The sequence below is a fragment of the Uranotaenia lowii genome, chromosome 3 (genome assembly GCF_029784155.1).
Source record: "Uranotaenia lowii strain MFRU-FL chromosome 3, ASM2978415v1, whole genome shotgun sequence".
Classification (NCBI taxonomy): Eukaryota; Metazoa; Arthropoda; class Insecta; order Diptera; family Culicidae; genus Uranotaenia; species Uranotaenia lowii.
Genome location: NC_073693.1, coordinates 260,211,205 through 260,230,365, shown reverse-complemented (window position 1 = coordinate 260,230,365; position 19,161 = coordinate 260,211,205). Strand labels below are relative to the sequence as shown.

Sequence of the window (19,161 nt, the reverse complement as noted above, 5' to 3'; positions counted from 1 at the left end):
ATGAAAATTTCGACTGTATGCTTAAGTGCTGAACAACGTTGAATTTATTCCGACGTTTTGATGTGTATAAGCACCCTCATAAGGGAGCCTACAAATGTTGTTAATAATTTTAAAATTAATCGATAGTTTAATATTTGTATTGATTTTCTTGTTTTCTGTAAGTAGGTACTTACAATGCTTTATACTTCATACTTATAAACAATTACAGTAACGGTAGTTAGAAATATTTTAAAAAGATCTATAAAAATATTCAACTCTAAAACTGAACGAAAAAGCACTTTGGTGTACTTTCAGGAGGAATTATTGTTTCGCATTGTATCATCTTGTAATCTTTTATTTGGTTCGGTTTGATTTTCGATATTTTTGAGATCATTCTGATTTAATTTCTTGATGTTGTGTTTGTTAAATATGCTATAAAATATAGCTCAGACTGTATTCAATAATATTAATTTATAAAACAGATGCCCTCCACACACTAACAGAGCTTTTTTTCGTTTCATGTTTCCTCGTCGTTTGTCCAACACCAAAACCCGAACCTGGCCCACGGCTATGATTGTAATTGGTGTGAAAATGTGCACCCATCTTCGTTGAATCGTCACTGCGCATTGCTTGTACAACAACAAATGGCAAACATTTTCCCGGACCAACGCGTTTTTCCGGGCAAACTTGACATCTCCACAACGTCAACACCATTATGTGAAATGAAAAATAAAAATTCTGAAAAACAACAACGACGACGATGATGATGGTAACGTAACAACCTCTCGCCACTTTTCTCGCACATGTGATGGCGCTACAAAATCATATCTCTTCAACACTCTTTCATCTACGCCGGGGTTGATGATGAATTTTTCTCGCTCAATTCCCTTCAAAACGTCATTTGGATCACTCGGCACAAACACCCTCGCCGCGTCACAATTTGATCTGGGGCGGTGTGATGTGAATAAAAATTCTGGACCACATCAAAACCGCCGACTGGCACGTGAAATCAACGACGACGACGACGACGACGAATCTGGGTGCGGTTTTAAATCAAAATGACTACGCGACAACGCGAAAATAACAACAACAACAACAAAAATCGTAAACATCCGCACACACATCGTCGCAGCCATGAAGGATGCTGACGAGGTGCTGCTCAGACGGGCTCGCCACGTCATCAGCGAGATCAAACGAACGGAGGCTGCGGCAGCGGCGCTTCGAGCCGGCAACTTTGAAAAGGTGAGTCACTGTTTGTGTGTGCTTGTGTGTTTGAGCGCTGTGATGGTGTATGGGAAGTTTTAGTGTTTAGAGCTCTGCAAAGCGGGGAGCGGAAAAGAGGTGAAATGAGGATACTTTGGGCAACACCAAACAGTTAAAAATATCTTTATATTAAGCCAAATTACAACTTTGTAATGTTTATAGAGGACAAATTTTAAGAACATTTGTAAAGTATTTATCGAGAAAGTTTCCAGCGTTGACCTTGCCTTTTGACTAACACGCAAACGCAACACACATCGACTCACGCAAACTTTCTAAAAAACTATAAAATACAACCTTTTTCAAATTCATGTCATTTTTGAAAACCATCCCAATTTAAAAAAAAAAAAACATTCAAAACTTTCCATAATTTTGTTACTAGTAATAGCTCTGATAAGATTGGCAGTTTTTTTGGTTTAAAAATAACATCTTTGGCTTTGCGTAATTTCAGAATTCCATTTTCAATAAAGCCTGTCTGCGAAAGGAAAGTGTCCTTTTGCAGGCATTTTTGTTAACATATCTAACCATTACTCAGAAATCTTCAAGCTAAAGATTTGTTGAGCGTCAACTTTCGATTACAAACACACATCTTGTGATACAAGCCATTTCCACAGCCCTATTCAGTAGCAATTCAACTATTTGGCGCACGATTTGACCACCGTATTGTATTCATCAGATCATCAGTTGAATCAAAGCCGTTTTTTCTTTTAGTCATGAAGGGTACTGGTAAAATAAACTAAATACGGCACTCAAATTGAGTGCAAAATATTTGGACCGCTAGCGGGGAGATATTTTGAAAAATTTTGTAATGGACAGCTAATCGAACTATTGAGTGGGCACCTGTCATGTTTCTAGTCAGAAACTTTTAGTTGACATGATTCATCTGGATGTTCCAGAGATAAACAAGGAAAAAATTCAATAATTGGCTCTCTTGTACTTGAGGATGCTGACGATCTATGGAAGCTGCAAATCAGTCAGTGTTTTATAGCGATTGATTAGAAGAACGGCTAAATATACAAAGAAGATTGCCTACAAAAGCGATCATTTTCTGTGCATTGTACTTCAAAAGGTCTAACAAAGTTGATTAACTGTTTTGGTTCGATCAGGAACCGTGCCATTACGTTAAAACTGTGGTGGAGTAATAAAATATGTTGAATCTGTGCCGAAGAAGAACAATCGGCATAATTTATCATTACGTCGACCAAATATTTTGAGTAATTTTAAGGGTTTAGCCTCAACAAACAGAAAACGTAATTTAAAAAAAATTCCTTGATTTGAAAAAATGCACGAGGTGCCCAAAAATGAAAGTCGAAATAGGTACTTTTTCATTGGACGCTTTCTCAAAATGACTTGACAAAACGTCACCAAAATTTGCACATGTACACTAGACCACTGCAAGCTTTGTTTAGATTTAAAATTCCTTAATTTTTACACCTCTTATAACATTTTTGGTGGTTTTTACTGCCAGAAAAAGTAATTAAAATTTTGGAAGCAATCCGTCTAGTGTTGAATTAGCGTTACGAGTGTTTTGTATGGAAATTTGTATTGGAGAATGAAATCCCCAGAGATGTGCTGAAAGTTGAAAAAAATATGATTTTTTATGAAAAATATTCCTTGATTCTTGCAGTAAAATTCACGTGAACCAATACAAACCTTGCTTGTGCCCCAGAAAACATACTTAATATATACATTTTTTTTTCAAAATTATTTTTTTCAATTTTTGTGTTTTTAATCAGTAGAGGCTTGAGTGTAAAATTGAACGTATTTTCGTTTGATGTCCTCCATCAAAGTTGTTACAGTGTCATCCGGTACCAGTTTCTCATTTTTTTTCCATTTTCTTAACATGTCCATCTCGTCTTTGATTGTCTTATTGCTCTTCCAAAGTTCCCGCTTCATTATTTCTCAGTACCTCAGTACTCCAGGACACTTTTAGAATAGGAGCATGATGCCAAATCTGGGCAAAATAGCGGTACTTCGTCGTGCTGTTGCAAGAACGGCAAAAGGCGTTTTCGAGGCACTCAGATTTGTAGATCTCGCCATTTACTGTGCCCTTTGTCACGAAAGGCTCTTTCCTCAGTCCGCAAGAGCAGATGGTCTGCCAAACGAGACATTTGGAGGCGATCTTCGACATTTTCTTCTTCTTAAATTTGTCGTCCACATCGAACTTGCTCTTGCCGGTGAAAAACTTCAATCCCGGGAATTTGCTTGAAATCGACTTTCATATACGTTTCGTCGTCCATCACACAGCAGCCATATTTTGTCTGCATCTTTTCGTAGAGCTTCCATGCCCGAGTTTTAGCCGGTTTGGGAAGTTCTTTTTTTATTAGTTGATCACCCAGGTGGTAATTTCTTTTTACGGATTGCATTCCAAGGCACGGCGAGCGACCGAGTCCCCCAAGAATGCTACTCTGGGTCCATGGGTGCAATTGAACGACTCATGATACTAAGTACCCGTACGTCATAAAGTCCACCTGGAGCCTCTGCCATAATTCCCATCCGGACCTGCATCGAAGGCTGTACCTGAGATGAGAAACCAAGTTCACGCTTATGCTTGTGGAACCCTTGCCGAGACACCCACTGTTTCCAGTCCCTAGCTGGTCATATACTAAAGTAGGCGGTTACGGAAGTAATACTTCACCATTCTACAGATATATTCCGGAATCCTCATATGAAAGAGCGATGACTCAATCGCTGCCCAACTGACGCTGTTGAAAGCGTTCTTCACGTCAAGGGTGACCACTGCACAAAACTGGTCTCCTCTCCTCTTCTTCAGTCTGGTTTCGTCCACCGTACTGCGGCCTTTCCGAAAACCGAACTGTTTATCGGATAGGCCGTTCGCACTTTCGGTGTAGAACTGGGTCCTACTCTGTACCACCTTCTCTAACACCTTTCCAGCAGTATCCAGGAGATCAGCATATCGGCGGTGTGCTGATGGGTCACCAGGTGGCTTGCCAGCGTTTTGACATGAGCACCAATCGCTGCCGCTTTCACACGTCTGGGAAGACCCTCTCATCCACGTATTGTTGCAGTGATGACCGGAACATTTCGGGATATTCCATGAGCACGGCCTTCACTGCAACGTTAGGGATGCCATCCGGACCCGGCGCTTTGTCGCGCAGTTCCTCCAGAAATATCTGCTCCTCTTCACTTGTATCCCAGTCGTATGGAACCCTTGGCCATGTAACTTGCCCGTGCTGTGGGAACAGCTTGTTGACGATCTCTCGCAGTTTGTTCGGATACGATTCCTGTGGCGCACCTCCGCTTCGCATCTTGGCCATGACAATCCTGTAAGCGTCGCCCCAGGGGTTGTCATTAGCGTCCTTGCAGAGCTGCTTGAATCGTGCCTTTTTGCTCACCTTGATTGATCTGCACAGGGCAAACCTCGTAATTGCGTAGGGCACTCTCTGCTCCACTCTGTCTGACGGGAACCTAGCTCTCTGCATATGTCGCCTATCCCGTAGGCAGCTAGTACGCAGGTCCACAATTTCCGTCGTCCACCAGTATACGGGTTGCCGGGTTGCTCCTTGTCACCGCAGTGTCACATGCGCGTGCGAGTATCCTCATCAAGTTTTCCGCGGACAGGTTTTCCAAGTTCCGCTCCCAATTTAACACTTCGACAAAGACGTTCTGGTCGAATTGTGTTGTCTTCCAGATGCGTGCTACTGTTGTCGTACCTCTTCTACCTGCCCGCGTACTTGTGCCCACCCGATACTGAATCGCAAAGTGATCGCTATCGGTGAACGCATCGCTTACCCTCTAGTCGTTCGTCCAGCCCGGACTACTGAAGGTGACGTCAATAATGGACTCGCTCCCATTTCTGTGGTAGGTCCTTGTATCGCTTACATTCCTCAGGTCTACGTTCAGCCTTGCCATGGCTTCCAGTAGAAGCTGTCCCCTGGCGTTTGTAAGACGACTACCCCATTCAACAGCCCACGCGTTGAAGTTCCCGTCTATGACAACAGGGCTCCTGCCCGTGAGACCTTCGGCGTAGCAGCTACTGACGAAGATCCCGTTGACCTTGGCTATCACGAAGCCTTCCTCTCCAGCAGACACCACCTCTTATATGGGGTATCTTTATATGGGGTATCTTCCTGTAACCCATATTGCGGCCAGTTAGGCTTTATCGGTTACCCAATTACTGCCATCCGAGGTCCTGCGATACGGGTCTGTCACTAACGCTACATCTAGCCTTTCCTCAAATGCCATCTGCCGCAACAGCTGATGTGCTGAGTGGCAGTGGTTGACGTTGAGCTGGACCGCTTCTATCCCCGCGAAGGTGCAGCCGACGCCTTTTGAAAGGCGAGGCACCTAGGGTTGCCAGCCCTGTGTCCTCCACCGCAGTGGAGACACTTTGCGTCTTTGGTGCAACTAGCCGCCTGATGGCCGGCTTCACCGCACTGCCAAATTAAGCCACTCCTATCAGTGCCCTTGCAGGCGAATGATTTGTGCCTATATTCCACATAACGGAAGCACCTTTCCGGTTTCTGGCGGATAGCTATCTGGCAGATAGACCAACCCAACTTTAGCCGCCAACACTTGAGTGCTGCGTTTGCTGCACCAACCGGAAGTTTCACGAAAGACCTGTGTTCCTTAACCTCAACATCCGTGGCTATCTCGTCGAGGTTTTTAACCCTGACAGTAACCGTGGTGCTTGGGACTCGGATTTCCGCAGCTTCGCCAACTATCTCACGGCTAAGCGCACTATACTCCGCGCTTTTCACCGTTGAGCCAGGTCGGAGTTCGAGGATCATCTCTTTTTTGCATTCTAGACGTAGCTCTGCGACGTGCCGATCTTTTTAGCCAAATCACGGCTTGAGACGTTGGGATTTGCTTTAATATTCCGCTTCACCTTTCCCTCGGTTTTTTGTTCCCCGGGCCCGGTTTTCTTTCAGCTCCTTTGTCGTGGTCCAACGTCAACCGCCCCTGGAACCGCTTCAACACTCTGGAGACAGCTCAGGAACTTCAAAATGTTTGGAAAGAATTTGTGCTCTCGACTCGAACAGAATCACTTCCATTTTCGTTGAATAGAAAAGCATGATTTCGAGTTTGACAACATGTAAACAATACACATCAAAGAGAAAGTGTGCAAAATTCGTTTTATTTTTTCCCAGTGGTAAACAAGTTATGCCCTGTTGAATGTATAGAAATAATTTCATGTTCTCCCTTTATTAGACTTTGGTTGCGCTATTTTTGAGAGATTGACAAATTTATGTTTGATGAAAATTTCCATCGTTGAGCCTATCCTGAACCAGTTCCTTATGTTGCACACTATTGCACAGTATTTTTGATTAAATGGCAGTAAAAACTTCCATTTATAAAATAAAAATAAATGTTATAAAAATTTCGTTTCAATTATTACCAGCACAAATATTGAATCGTTTAAGGTATAATTCGAGTTTATTTTCTGTGGATAGTTGAAAAATACAGTTACATTGTTTCTATATTTAAAAGTACGGGGGTGTTAAGTTCAAAAAGGCTTAAATGATTGAAATTTTTTTTGATTCATTCTGACTACAAGTTATTTAGAGACGAAAAATCGGTATCAGAGAAAATGGGGCCGTTCATATAAATGTTCCTTTTTTGTGATATTGTTGTAACTATGCAAAGGATTGAAATAATAAATAGCATAGCGGATTTTTGAGAAAAAGACTATTTATTCTTTGAATGTATAAAAAATTTAGTCAGATGTTTTCCAAACGTATGTTCGTTGTTATTCCAATAATCACGTGAAACATATATTATCTTTATGTGATTAAAATTTGTGATTTATGAAATTTCAATTCTGATATAAATTTCTGGGTTAATACGAATAAAGGGGGCAAAATACCGATATTTCCACGAAACGACGTCAAATATACGATATCAAATTACACATGGGAATGCAATGCTCACCTTAATTTAAAAAATTGCTGAAAACTTATCATTTTCTTTACAATTCGTTTATTTGAAACGGCTCAAACCACTTAGTTTTACGGAGCCGAAAGACTATTATTTTTTTTCAACAGTTTTTTAAGTTTAATTTACAGGGATTTTTCGCATTGTTGAAAACTTATCATGTTGATAAATTGAAATAATGTGATGTCCAATTCACTCCATCGCCCCCAGGTGTACTCATGCTAGAAAATGAAGATTTGAAAACAACTGAAAGCCGCCTGGTTATGTCAGGCAGAAGTGTGTTGAGTTGGCAAACGCTCAAAAAAACAAGAAAATCTTTGCCAAAGGAATGGGTACATTCCCTTCACGAATGAGCAAGACACTTGAACCCTTCAGCCGCTTCTTGATGGGATCCAACGCCTTGATGACATTTCCATCGCATTTGGTCGAAGGACTTGTTGCCCCAACCTATTACAGTTTCTTCTAACGATGCCATTAGGCTTAGGGCGAAACGTGTGCAATCTTTTGACTCATTAATTTGAGAGGGGTTTTGAAATGTTACTGTGTGAACGTGGGTTTGCAGTTTCTGTTTGCTGTTGGAATATTCAAATCATGTAAAAATTGTAAATGAAGAATGTTTTTTCGTGGGTTTGTTTTTTTCCATACATCAACACAATTAATGTTTCACAAACAAAACTTCATTAATATCGAGTGAATTTACCCTTATCTGGTTCTGTTCTTCTCATTACACGCTCTCCGTCACATTTATCTGGCATCAACCTCGGAATAAATAAATTGCACCCGAATAAACAATGAAACATCACCCTGGCTGGATCGAAACAAATGAAAAAAAACCTGAAAAAAAACGGTTCCACAATCGGTAAACAAAAACACAACCCATACAAATGGTCCCTCATTTGTAACCGGAAATCACTGGTCTGACATTGCGCCATTCGGGCGGTGGAGCAAAACATTGACTCGAACAAAAAAAAAAAAAACACGGAAATGGAAACGTGACTGACTTTTTACACTGCTATTACCGTTTGAATGCCGGGGATCCCGATAACACAAACACACTAAATGTGAAACGAAACCAAAAACGCTTCAAAAAATAACAAACTTTCCCCTGCAATGGCTTCAAGATGGGAAAATTAATGATCGAATCGCACACATCACTGCGGGATGATTTCGAGGTTTCGTGCCACGAGTTGGACATCCTGGTGGAGGGCACGTTGGGAGCGCCCGGGGTCATTGGAACCCGTATGACCGGAGGCGGTTTCGGAGGCTGCACCGTGACCTTACTTCGGAAGGAATGCATGGAGGCCGCGGTCAAGGAGATGGATACCATCTACTCCCGGAAGGTTGGCGGCAAGTATCGGGCCCGATTTTTCCTGGCCGAACCGGCTGACGGTGCCCGGTTGATTAATTTGGACCATTACTGGCGATAGTCTTTGGGTGGAAGTCGTTATCTCCGGACGTTCCGAGATGATGATGATGATGATGATGATGGACAGGGCAGGAAGATTCGGAATCTATTGGTTCCGTGGTCGAGTGGCTGCGGTTGACTGAACGATTTATCATTCCGTTAGTAAGTAGGGACCGAAAAGTTCAAATAAACATATACCCGTTAGTTCGTCCTAAAGGTTTAAAATCTTAATCCGAAGGATCATGTTTTGAAGCTCAGCCTGAAGTCTAGACTGCAGCATGCTTAAACACAAAGTAAAAGTGCTATGATGATAGTTATATACCTAAGGCTCCGTAAGTTTCTGTTACATCTTATTTCAGAAAAGTGGTAAAAAAACATGTAACAAATAATTCCTAATAACTCACAGTCTGTTTATAAGGATTCTTATCATCATGTTTCCTTTTAAACATATTCTTAAATATAAAAAAACTGGCTCTCACTGTTTATGATAAATATTCTATTTTTTTACACTGAATCTATCATTGTGAAAAATGTCTAATCAGTTGAAAAGGAATATTTAACGGATTGAACATTAATATTACTGACCTATCTTCACTCTATATCTTTATCGCCAACTAATGATCAACTCCCATTTAAAAAAGATACAATTTAAACCATATAAAGCATGGATCACTACAAATCTGGACGTATTAAAACGGGTCTATCTCGGAGCTATATAAACGAAATAAAAATGTTTTGTACTTGAAATGTAGGGTTTTTATTGCACTTTAAAGGAAAAATAATAAAAAAATTATTCCGATGTTGTTTTGATGAATTTTCGAACTTTTGGTTGAGTACCACTCATTATAGTTTGAACACCCTATTCGCTGACCTCAGCGGCAATTTTGTTCCACAATCTCTTCATCTCTGTTGCTTCCCGAGTCGTCCTACCATTCTTCTTCATCTTCTGCTTGACAATTGCCCAAAATTTTTCGATAGAGCGGAATTGAGGGCAGTTGGGTGGGTTGATGTCCTTTTCGACAAAATCCACCCGTTGGCCCAATACCACTGTAGAACCTCCTAGCTGTAGTGGCAGCTTGCCAAATCTGGCGAAAACTTAACTAGTCTTTTGTGAGATCTAAAGTACGAAAAAAAAGTTTTTCAGGTATTCCTCCTTGTAAAATTCGGAGTCCATGGTCTTGTTTTTCACAAAAACCGGAATTTTTCGTCCGCAGCTGCAAATACCTTGCCAGATCAAACACTTTCTTGCACACTTATCAGCAAAAACGAATTTGAAGTTGCCGGGGACATCACCATGACCAGTGCAGTGCACCACTGCAGTGGCATTACATAATTTTTGGCCAGAAAGCTGCCCAAAATCCATCTTCACGTACGTTTCGTCATCCATGAGGATGCATCCGTCGAACTTCGTTGGAATCTTCTTGTATAACTTGCGGGCACGTCCTTTGGCTACTAAATTCTGCTTCAATGTCCGGTTTGGTTGCTTACTGGTCCGATAGGATCGTATTCCTTCACGTAGACGAATTCTGCTGACGGTGCACCGGTCGGCGTTGAATTTCTTGGCAATGTCATAGTCCGACTTCCCTGTGTTTTCCTTGATCGTTCTCAACGCCTTCAAATGCAGTTTCCGATCCTTAATTCCACAATGACGCTTGGTATGAACCTGCCGATCGATAGTACGCATCTCACGGAAACGTTTGAGAACGCTACACACGGTTGATTTGACAATTTTTATCGATTTCGCGATTTTTGAACCCGACCACGTCGGGTTTTTGACGTGGGTGTTCAAAATTTATTTTCATCTCGTGGCTTCCATCACGTGTAACTTTTTTGAAACAAAACAAATCGTAATGAAATTTTCAGCACTGGTAGAAGAAACATTCCTCTACAAAGTGCTGCCAAAACATTCCAGATCCGACAACTAATAGTACTATGGTAAAATAAATAGTGCGTCCAGATTTGTATTGATCCATGCTTTACATATAGTTGCGTTCAATGACTGGAAACGAAGATACAGCTTTTCCCGTAAAAAAGGAAATTTGGAGTTGCATTACCAAATTCGCTGTATCTTTGACAATTTTCATTGAAAAATATTAAGATTTGGTCCAAAGATGTAAAAACTAATGATCTAATAGGGGAAAACGGTACAAGACGCATCAGCGGGGTGAAATGGCCCATGCCATTCTTTCTCAAAAATACACTAACCTATGGCTTCAAATGATGTTTTTCTTCATTTTTATTGCAGCAAACGAGTTTTTTCATCATTTTGTAGGTGGAAAGTTCACAGAAACGTCTTTGATTCTTAGAAACAGAAGGATTTATGGATTCTGCGTAAAACTTATTATTTTTCATGGTAAACATATAAGGTTTTATGGTAAACCAGCCTGCGCAATCTGATGAAACTACATCTTATCGTTTTTCCACTTGCATGCACTTTCGGAAGACTATAAATATTTTGTTGACTTTACTAACTTCCCCCAAATTTAAACTTAAATCAATCATATCGAAATTTGGGCAGAATGTCCGCAAAACCATGTGTTTTACGCTCAAATTATGAATGCTGTTAACTTTTGAGAAAAACCGGATATCAAAACAAAATGTCATTCTATTTATTTGCTGACCCTAAAATCACGATAAGAATGCATAATTATAACCAACTTCGTCCTCGTTTGAGTTAAAAAGGTGCACCAATATTCGACTCGATAAAAATACCTGCCGCCGTGTTTCCGGCGATATCAGCCAAAAAAATTGTATATCGTTGCCTACCTGAAGGCGTTCTACTTATCAGAATATAAAAAAGTGAATTTTGAAAAGCAAAATTTTCAGTAAACTAAGCAGTAATAACTGATTTTTTGCCAAAGTATAGTTATAGCCTACAAAAATACGATGAACAGGTAATTAAAAATTTGATGTTTCAAATATTTTATTCCGTATAATCATGGTTCCTTTTGTCGCCAACCTTTCGGTATGGTGAAGGTTGCCGAAATCACAGAAAAATCTATAAGTTCACCGAATTTTGAGAATATTCACAGATTTCACAGAACTTTTAAATAAAGGACGATTTTTTCAAAATTCAATTTTTCGTGTCAATATAATTTTTTTTATATTTATCCTTGAATTCATGAAAATTGGTAATGTTAATTATCTTTTGAATGAAATTTATGGAAAAAAGTATCACAGAAAACCGTCACAGAATTTTTGGGTAAAATTTAAAAAAAAATTAAGAACACAGGATTTTTTTTTTTGGCAGCCTGGGTATGGTGTGTTCTGTCCACTAGTTTTGGCGTTTTACCCTGCGGCTTGTTTTCTGGATGTTTAAAGTTTTTTCAAAAATATATTCAAAAAAGTATTTTTATCATATTATTTGTTTTCGATAAGACGTAAATCTGATTCCTGAATCATCGTGAACTTTCAATTTGGTTCATCAATGATGGGTATCGCAGTAAATAGCGATTGTGCTTAACTGGTGCGTTTTGAACAATTTCCCCACCTGGCCAAGATTTGTCCAAACCGGTTAACGCGATCAAAAATTGTGCCGGGCATAAAATGACGTTCATTATCGCCCAACAGACGATTTCATTATTTTTTGGACGGTTGTTTGTATGGAAACCATCATAATCAATGTTTTCTTGGCCTTTTTGTTTTACAAAATCCAAATTTGTCATTAACAATATTGTAAATCTATAGAAGCGTCATTCGTGCTTTGTTTGGCACCATTTTTGATCGCGATTTTGACAAAACTTGACCAGGTATAAGATCATACATTTTTACATCTTTAGCCCAAATTTCGAGAATTTACAATAAAAAAATTGCCAAAGATACTGCCATTTTTGTAAAGCAATTCCAAGTTTCCCTTTAATACGGGAAAAGCTGTATTTTTGCATCCAGTCATTCTAAAAATTTCAAATTTTATAGAGACTTAATTGTTTACAAAGTTTAACTAGATTGTGTGAAAATTTCATGAAAAAATATCAACCGAGAGAGAAATGTCAGCTTGTCAAAGTTGGGAGAGAGTGCGCAGCTTCACGCAATGTCATTCTTTTTTGAAGGCAACTGTATTTGTTCCTGATGTAAGTTTTTGTTTTACGAATATAATACACGAATTTAATCAGGGATTTAAAAGGACAGGTTCAATGTCATGAATCATACCTACCTAGCTTTGGGCCACCAAGTTGTCCAACAGAAAATTATTTTCAAAGAACCTATGAATTGACAAAAACACTGAAAAAAGAAAAAAAAAATTTAGTTTTCCCATTCACATTTATTTGAACAAAAAATAACTTGTGAAAACGTAACTTGATTACTCTTCTAAAAATCATGGAAGAATTTTGTATCAGAACAAAACTTAAACAATTTCAACTACAATATTTGAGAAGTTCATAAATGAACCAAAACGACTCCACCTATCCACAGAAAGTATCATCAAAATCGCATTGGAATATTTCTCAAAATAATTTTTCCTTAAAAATGAAATATCGTTTTAATGCATCCATATTTAATATGATCCATGCTTTAATCCTATCTCATTGGGATATAATCTAACGTAATGCTATCTAGGGGTGATTATGCTTGCATGGATTTTTTGTTAAAATCTGAGATATTTTAACATCCTACGATGACTAAATTTTATTTCATTTTGATATGAAAAAATCAAATATCAAATATCAAATTATCTCATCTGGATATAATTTAGTTTTTCTCTTCTGTTCGGGATGAGTTGAAGTATTCAAAAATTCGTTTGATAGCACTTGATATTCACCTACTTCTTTGAAGAGCAAATTTTGAAATAAGTTTAGTGCTAAGACTTTTATTTGCAAATAACAAAAATATTAGCGTGCTACAACAATAAACTGTCAATATTTAGTGTCTCGTCATAATTTCCAGTTCATTTCTTCAACTCTCGGTTGTTGCAGAAGAGAAGAGAAAAACAAAACTATATCAAGATGAGATATTTTGATATTCTTTTTCTTTCCTTTCAAAATGAGATATAATTTAGTACTTGTAAGATGCTAAAATATCTCAAGTCAAAACAAAAAATCCACGACAGCATAACAAAATTATATCACCCCTTGATAGATTTATATCAAGATTATCTCAATCAGATAGGATTTTGACCACCCAAAATGCAAAAAGCTTGTTTGCATTTTTTCCTTACACGCATTACTTGTATGCAATGTTGGACTGCTTCCTGACTTGTACTCAAAATTTCGTGCATTGTTTCCAACTTGAAAAGTTCGGGTAGCAGCCAGGAGATATGAACCTCGACCTGCAGGTTGAGAGGCGCGCACGTTATTTTTTCAGATTGTCCTAAAATATGATGATCATATCTTGTTTCGATATTCATAAAACTTTTTATGAAACACGGACATCGAAATCAACGGTCCCAACCGAGTTTCGCTCAACAGATTCATGAAATTAAATCTTACTTTAATTTACTTGAGAAACCGAAAATGAAGCGTGCTTTTATAGAATAAAGAAATTTTTTGACATTCTACTAGAAATTATTCTCGAAACATTCATGTCTATACTAGTTTTAATTATGATAGGTTTTGTTCTGTGCTTTTTCAAAGACATATAATCTTGTTAAAAGAATATTAAAAACTGATATAATTAAGCTATGCTTGTATAGATATTTTTGATATAAGTTGAGATATTTTAACGCCCTACATATTCGAACAGAAGGGAAAAAACTTAATTTTTTCAAGTTGAGATAATGATAAGCTTGAATGCGAATAAGCTCATTTTCAACGATTAAGATTTGGATTCAGGTTATCATAGAAATATTGATACTTTATCTTATTTTGATATGCTTGTTTAGACTTTTTTTTATACCTTAAGATATTTTAACATACTACATGTGCAAAATTATACCTCATTTTGATATGAAGGAATTGGTCACCAAATTATCTCCTTTTAATACAATTTTGTTTTTATCTTCTGATCGGGCTACCACAGAACCATGATGCGTTGGAATTCCAATAGAAGCTTCCAAAGTGGCGAATTGGGGCAGGAAAAATAACTGTTTGTATCAAAGAATATATCGTTTTTTTTTTTCGATACAAAAATAACGAATATATTGAGTAGTAATTTTGATATGTTCTCCTGATCAGGATATTAACAAGTCCTTGGAAGAATGACTTAACCCTTCCCTTCCCACAACGTTTTTCACGTTTTAAAAATAGATTATATTGATTTACAGCTATAGTTCTAAAACAAAAGATGCATAATTTAAGCCTACTTTAATGATCCATTTGATAAATTTTGGTTTTGAGGTGGATCATAAATGCTCCATTGGGAAGATAACAACACATTGGGTGCAAATAAAAAACAGGAAATAATTGTTAAAAAACGTGGAATTTCGTCACTTCATTGATCACAAACTTAAACGATCCTATTTGATAAAATACTTCTTTGGTATACGCATCCCTCGAAAGTCTATTTATTGAAATATTTGAAATTTTCATTTTTGCCTTGAACAATTTGTAGAGAATATTGATATATGGATAGTTTAATTTGAGTAAACTGGTCTAAAATTATATTTACTGTTGAGAACATTGATAGTTTGATATTGGATGGTGAAAATATTAATTATGAAAAAATCAGGGAATTAGTATATGAAATTTAGTGTGTACATCAGTTACCAATCATGCTGCGAAATCTCGAAGGTTTGCTAGTATAGGTTTCATAAGTTCCAATAATCGTGAGAGAATTGAAGCGAGAGAGTCTATGGGGATTAATATTGAGATGCTTCCTAACGAGCTTTTGAATGTTGAGTGTTCTCTCAGAGGAAAAAGGAAAGCTTGGTCGACTGGGTTGAAGCAGTTTGTAAAGAGTTGTGATAAAGCGCGGATCGTTTTCGTCGTTAATTGCGAGACTTTCAGTGAGTCGAATAGGAATCTGGGTTGATTCCAAGTGAAATTATTGAGAAAGCAGAACCATCAGTCACGACAATGGCGTGGTTGGTAGGCGTACGATATGCGCCCAGTAAGCGAACTGTCCCAAATTAAGGGAATAATGTTTGATACGACTGAATGTTTAGTGTTTCGAAATGGATCTGTGTCTCAAGATGGCGGCCAAAGTATTCGTGTAATTTATGTTTTTAGTGTTTGTACTGCAGATTTATGTGATGATGCGGGATTATTGAATAGAAATTTGTGTGAATTGGTTTATGGTAGAGTTTCGGAGAGGTTATCTCAAATAGTGGTATGAAATTGTGAAAATAGTTCCGTTGGGGTAGAAAAAGTCCCCACTAGGGTCCCACTAGGGTGAATTACAGTCCCTAGTGGGAAGAATGAATTAAAAAGTAATAAAAAATAGTCCCGTTGGGGTAGTTAAAGTCCCCAAAGGGTCCCGCGAGGGTGAATTACAGTCCCTAGTGGGAAGAAGGAATTAAAAAGTAATAAAAAATAGTCCCGTTGGGGTAGTTAAAGTCCCCAAAGGGTCCCGCGAGGGTGAATTACAGTCCCTAGTGGGCAGCGAGAATTGAAAAATGATCAAAAATAGTCCCGTTGGGGTAGAAAAAGTCCCCAAAGGGTCCCACTAGGGTGAATTACAGTCCCTAGTGGGAAGAATGAATTAAAAAGTAATAAAAAATAGTCCCGTTGGGGTAGTTAAAGTCCCCAAAGGGTCCCGCGAGGGTGAATTACAGTCCCTAGTGGGAAGAAGGAATTAAAAAGTAATAAAAAATAGTCCCGTTGGGGTAGTTAAAGTCCCCAAAGGGTCCCGCGAGGGTGAATTACAGTCCCTAGTGGGCAGCGAGAATTAAAAAATGATCAAAAATAGTCCCGTTGGGATAGGAAAATGGGGTGAAATACAGTCCCTAATGGATAATTGTTGGAAAAAATTAAAGGTTTAAGAGTTAAAAAAAAAGTAACAAAAATATAGAAAGAAAAGAATGATGAATCAAAAATTAAAAATATGTATAGAAACGGAAATTAAAAAAACCAATGGTATAAAATCACGACTAGGAACCTAAAATTGAGTTTCAATTTGAAAACTAGAACAGAATATTAAAGAATCAATTGTTTAGAGTCAAGAGTATATGACTGAATCATGAAAAAGTCAGATTTCAGTTAGGAGTTCGGTTTCTAATGACAAAAAAAAAAAAAAGAAACTCAAAGTCATAAATTGGAAAAAAACAAGAGTGATGAATCGAAGGTCCATATTCTGAAATCAAGATTCAAGAATCAAAATACAGGTTTCGACAAGCAAAAGTCCAAATTAAAACAAAGTGGAAGCATTGTAATTTGTTGAAGTCAATTGTGGAGTAAAAAAAAAATCGAATGTAACAAAAACAAAAAAACGTAGAGAAGTCAAAAGAAAAGAGAATCGATGACTAACGAGCCAAGTGGACACAAGGGTGAGTTAAAGTGAGAAAATCAAGATTCAATAAAGAAGAAAAAAAATTATAAAAAGTCAGTTTCTATGAGACAAAACTCCAAGGAACGAAAACATATCATGAGTCAAAGGTAAAATGTCAACTGAATCAAAATTTATAGTTTTATGAGACCAGAATCGAAAAACAAGAGTAAAAAAAACTTTAAAGTAGGAAGCTGGACAAAAACGAAATTATAAGAAACAGAAAAGAGTCGAAGATTCAACTGTTGAAAGTAAAGTTTTAAAAGTAAAAAAAAAACAGGTGTTCTATAGTCAAGAACATAGATAAGAAAAAATAAATAAAAGTCGTAATTGAAAAGCCAATAAGCAAGAAGCATGAATCAAGAACCAATAGAGATGATTCAACAATCAAATGTCCAGAAAAAAAGTGAAAATCAAGTAAAGATATAAAAAATGAACCTCAAGAGATGGTTGAATCCAATGGATGAAGAGGAAAAATCCTACGGTAAATAAATAGGGTAAAAGGTAATTAAGGGAAACAAAAGAATTAGGAATATACATTGAAAAATGATACGAATAAGGGCCAAAAGTGAAGACATATTTGAAAAATCTTTATTCATCATTACTTAAAAATTTATTCAGAGTCGGAGTTCAGAGTCAAAGGTAAAAAAAGAACAAAAAAAATATCAAGGGAGACAAAGTTCAGTTATCGAGATAAAAAAGATTTTTCGTAATTCAGAAATAATTCAAAGTAAAAAAAAACAATTAAGGTCCACAGTTGAATTCAAGGGTTTATAGTATGGTTTCATGAGACCTGAATCGAGAAACAAGATTTAAAAAAAAGTCAAGAGTTAAAAATCAATTAACATTGACTCATGAAACAGCCAAAGTCGAATGATTTAACTGTTGATTAATTAATTAAGGTTTTAAGAAAGAAGTTTGAGAGTTATTCAAAAATCAATAATCGTAAATTAAAAAAAATATATAAAACGTCAGTTTGGTTGAATTTAATGGTTAAAGAAACAAAACCTAATAGTAACACAAAAAGGGGTTGAGAGTAAAAAAAAACGATAGTCGAGGATGAGGAAACAGGAATGAAAAGTCCACTGTAGGTAGTTAAAAAAAAAAGTGCAATCCAGAGTCGATCGTTAAAGAGTCAAAATTCTTAAGTAAAAATAAGAGTTAAGTGTCAAATGTTAAAAAAAAATAAATAAAAATCAAGTACTCAACGTTAAGTCAAGAGTAAAAAATGAAGGTTTATAGTTTAAAATTCAACGACTAAAAGAAAACAAACCAGCGTTAAGAGTGAGGGATCAAATATTGATAAAAATCATTAATAAATAATCAAAACAAATTGTCGAGGGTCAAAAGTCCAAGAGCAGTTGGCAATTAAGAATTAAAGTTCAGGAGTAAAAAAAAAATCTGAAGATAAAAATAAAGGGTCAGAAGTTCAAAGTCTAGAGTAAAAATAAAAAAGCATAAAATATGGCAAGAAGCTAGAGCCAGAAGTGAGGGTGTAGGAATAAAAAAAAAGTTAAATAAAAAAAAAACTCAAGAGTCAAAGGTAAAAAGACAAGGCATGACAAGGTTAAGGAATTCACGTTGAATTATGAAAATATCAAGATTTCAGAATGAATAGTAAAAGTTAAGTCATGTTCAGACGAATGAATCAATAAGTAGTGAATCATGAGTGAAGATTAAGATTCAAGACACAAGAATAATCCAGAATGAAAAAAAATAATTTAAAGCTGGAGGGTTAAAAGTCAAGAGTACAAATAAAAAGTTCAAGAATATGTTACAGGTAAAAAGGAAGTTTTGAACTTATTGAGAGTAAAAAGTACACAGTCAGGAGTTGAAAATTTATGGAAAGATAACTGAGATTACAGTCATCAGTCGAGCAAGAGTACAAAAATAGACAAAAATTGGGAGTGAAAAAAAATAATAATCAGAAGACAAGGCATAAAAAAAAATCAAATGTAAAGTGAAGAGAGCAAAGATATATTGATATAGAGAATATTGATATATGGATAGTTTAATTTGAGTAAACTGGTCTAAAATTATATTTACTGTTGAGAACATTGATAGTTTGATATTGGATGGTGAAAATATTAATTATGAAAAAATCAGGGAATTAGTATATGAAATTTAGTGTGTACATCAGTTACCAATCATGCTGCGAAATCTCGAAGGTTTGCTAGTATAGGTTTCATAAGTTCCAATAATCGTGAGAGAATTGAAGCGAGAGAGTCTATGGGGATTAATATTGAGATGCTTCCTAACGAGCT

General features: G+C 37.0%; 1 protein-coding gene across 2 annotated transcripts in view; it reads left to right on the top strand.

Moving 5' to 3' along the window:
* Window positions 1-8,755, top strand: part of LOC129751182 (galactokinase-like) — a 150,756-nt gene extending 142,001 nt beyond the window's left edge. For both annotated transcript variants that reach the window (XM_055746535.1, XM_055746534.1), the window contains 2 exons: window positions 1,112-1,221; window positions 8,256-8,755. In XM_055746535.1, coding sequence (XP_055602510.1) covers window positions 1,112-1,221; window positions 8,256-8,561 — 416 coding nt within the window. In that variant the 3' untranslated portion in view covers window positions 8,562-8,755. The remainder of the gene's footprint in view (window positions 1-1,111; window positions 1,222-8,255) is intronic.
* The last annotated feature ends 10,406 nt before the right edge of the window (window positions 8,756-19,161 follow it).